At 37.3% G+C, this 2,063-nt stretch overlaps 1 protein-coding gene across 1 annotated transcript; it reads right to left on the bottom strand.

Annotated features, from left to right (window-relative positions):
* Positions 1-252: 252 nt before the first annotated feature.
* On the bottom strand, positions 253-1,477 carry LOC149022645 (acid phosphatase 1-like). Its single transcript, XM_089147326.1, has 3 exons — positions 1,062-1,477; positions 755-964; positions 253-627 (listed from the first exon to the last, which is right to left on the bottom strand). Exons 1-3 carry the CDS (start codon positions 1,445-1,447, stop codon positions 450-452), a joined length of 774 nt encoding a protein of 257 aa, XP_089003452.1. The 5' UTR covers positions 1,448-1,477; the 3' UTR covers positions 253-449.
* Positions 1,478-2,063: the final 586 nt, after the last annotated feature.

The following is a 2,063-nucleotide window of genomic DNA, read 5'->3' on the forward strand; positions in this document are numbered from 1 at the left end:
AATGACCCAATTTATGAGATATGTGATGAAAGTAGCAAAAATTATAAGATATATGGCTTATGTTCTCTTTTGGAATGATTCGTGAGATTTGACGTCTTCGCCACAAAGTTTTGGGTCAATGATTTTATAACACCATTTTGTTGATTGAGAGGTCTTCCTTGTAATCTTCTCCTCGTAGGAATATGAAGTATTTTCATGTTCTTAATTACTATATGACAGTGGAGGATCAAACTTGAAATAGGGATAAATATTTCAGACTTTTTATAATTGAAATAAATGTCACAAAATGCAATCATAAGGCTTCTTGAACTCTCCATCCCTTCGCAGCCTCACACATCAATTCACATTAGATTAGAGTGCTTCACATGTACAATATCTGTCTTAAGGTTATTCATTACACACTTCATATCTCTACATTCAACTGAACACAAAACAACCTAAAAATCCCTTCAGGGATCATAATATAAGGGATTGGGAAGCTTAAATGTTCTCATGGCAATAGGGTATTCCAAGATACTGGTCCACTGTGATCCAACAATTCCCCAGAGACGATAGCCCTTACTTATCAGCAGATCCCTTTGCTCCCCCATGAACTGTTGCACTGTTTTGCAATGGTCCATATAACTCCTGTTACATATGCAACAGATGCACCCAGAGTCATAAACAGTATTTATTGAAAGGAAAGGGAAGGAAAGAAGAGAATTCAATCTTTCATATTCCATTAAATAAAGTGCAGGAATAGAACTTAACTAACCTTAATATCAGACCAGACCAACCACTAAAACCAACCTTAAGCAGGTTATCAGTTGTGGCATCCCTGAGGTGCTCTCCCCTTGAAGAGATCAAGAAGATCTTAATCCCTCTCCTTTTGATTTCTCTGAAGAGGTTCTTAGTGTGCTGCAGAGCCGGCGCCTGCCTCTGGCTCACCCATTCTTCGAAGGCGGTTATGTTTAAAACCTCCCCTCTGAAAGAAAAACAATGAGACTTCTATAGAATTAATACATCCTTAAAAAGCTAACCATTAAAGAAAAGGTAAATGGCAATCGAGAAGAAATAGCTACCCGTGTCGATGTTCCTTGAAATAAGGAACATTGGAGAGGAGGGTATCATCGATGTCGAAAACCCAGGCATCTTTGCCATCACCTATCAATTGGAAGGTGTGGTGGAGATAGAAGGAGCATTCCTCAATTGCCTTCACAGAATCAACCTTGTATTGGGTGGAGCTCATATACTTGCCAATGTATTGAGTGCATTCTTCTGGGACAACCTCAAAGTTGCGGATGTTGTGGAGCTCTACATTGATCCTCCAAGATTCACAATAGTTATTGAGGGTTATATGTGGCTGATCTGTCTTGCTCTTCTGTGTATTCGTGATGTACCATTCTGCAACTGCAAATCCAACAAAGAGGCTACAGATTCCCAGCAACAAGCCCAGATTTCTTCCCATCTTCTTCTTCCTCTTCTTCTTCTGTGTCAAAACAATTTGAATTACTTAATTAGTGCTTACTGGGGAATTAGTGATGACAGGCTAACCACTTTCTTTTGTTTATTGCAAGTTTAGCATCTGACCCGAGCCAAAAAAAAAAAAAAAAAATTCTTTCACTCCGCCATTATCGTATCCTTATATGAACAGATCTTTTATTTATTCTAAGTTTTCATAGTGAATTTCTTTTTTGGGTCCATAAAAATTATTGAAATAAGTTTAACTTTTGTTGAAATCTCAAAGCAATTAATAACAGTTGAATAAAGGCAAAAGGCTTGGCACCAGCCTGGATTCTGGATCACCTCATGAGAACAATGTGCTTCGGTGCTTCCTTAATACTTCTTCATCACACAATAATAGGTGGTTAATATTTAAATATTAAAAGAAATTAGAAATAAAAATCTTAGAGGGTTTTATATGAGCCTACTGTGTGGATCAAAAACATTGTTCTTCCTTAAAGGGAAGTTAATCTAGACTTGCCAACCTGTGTGTTGCGCATGATTATGTATAGGCATGTGTATCATGTCTTTCTATTTAAGTCCTTCGCTTTTATTAGAGGCCTTAGAAAAATGAATTATTG

Source organism: Hakea prostrata, chromosome 3 (assembly GCF_041222555.1).
Source record: "Hakea prostrata isolate BN-2017 chromosome 3, UWA_Hpros_2, whole genome shotgun sequence".
Classification (NCBI taxonomy): domain Eukaryota; kingdom Viridiplantae; phylum Streptophyta; class Magnoliopsida; order Proteales; family Proteaceae; genus Hakea; species Hakea prostrata.

What these genes read in the sequence shown, in the direction of transcription:
- LOC149022645 (XM_089147326.1), bottom strand. Translation starts at nt 1,447, where the DNA reads ATGGGAAGAAATCTGGGCTTGTTGCTGGGAATCTGTAGCCTCTTTGTT. An exon ending in TTCAAGGAACATCGACACGG is followed by an intron (nt 965 to 1,061) that starts GTAGCTATTTCT and finishes TTTTTCTTTCAG; the next exon opens with AGGGGAGGTTTTAAACATAA. An exon ending in TGGTCTGGTCTGATATTAAG is followed by an intron (nt 628 to 754) that starts GTTAGTTAAGTT and finishes CATATGTAACAG; the next exon opens with GAGTTATATGGACCATTGCA.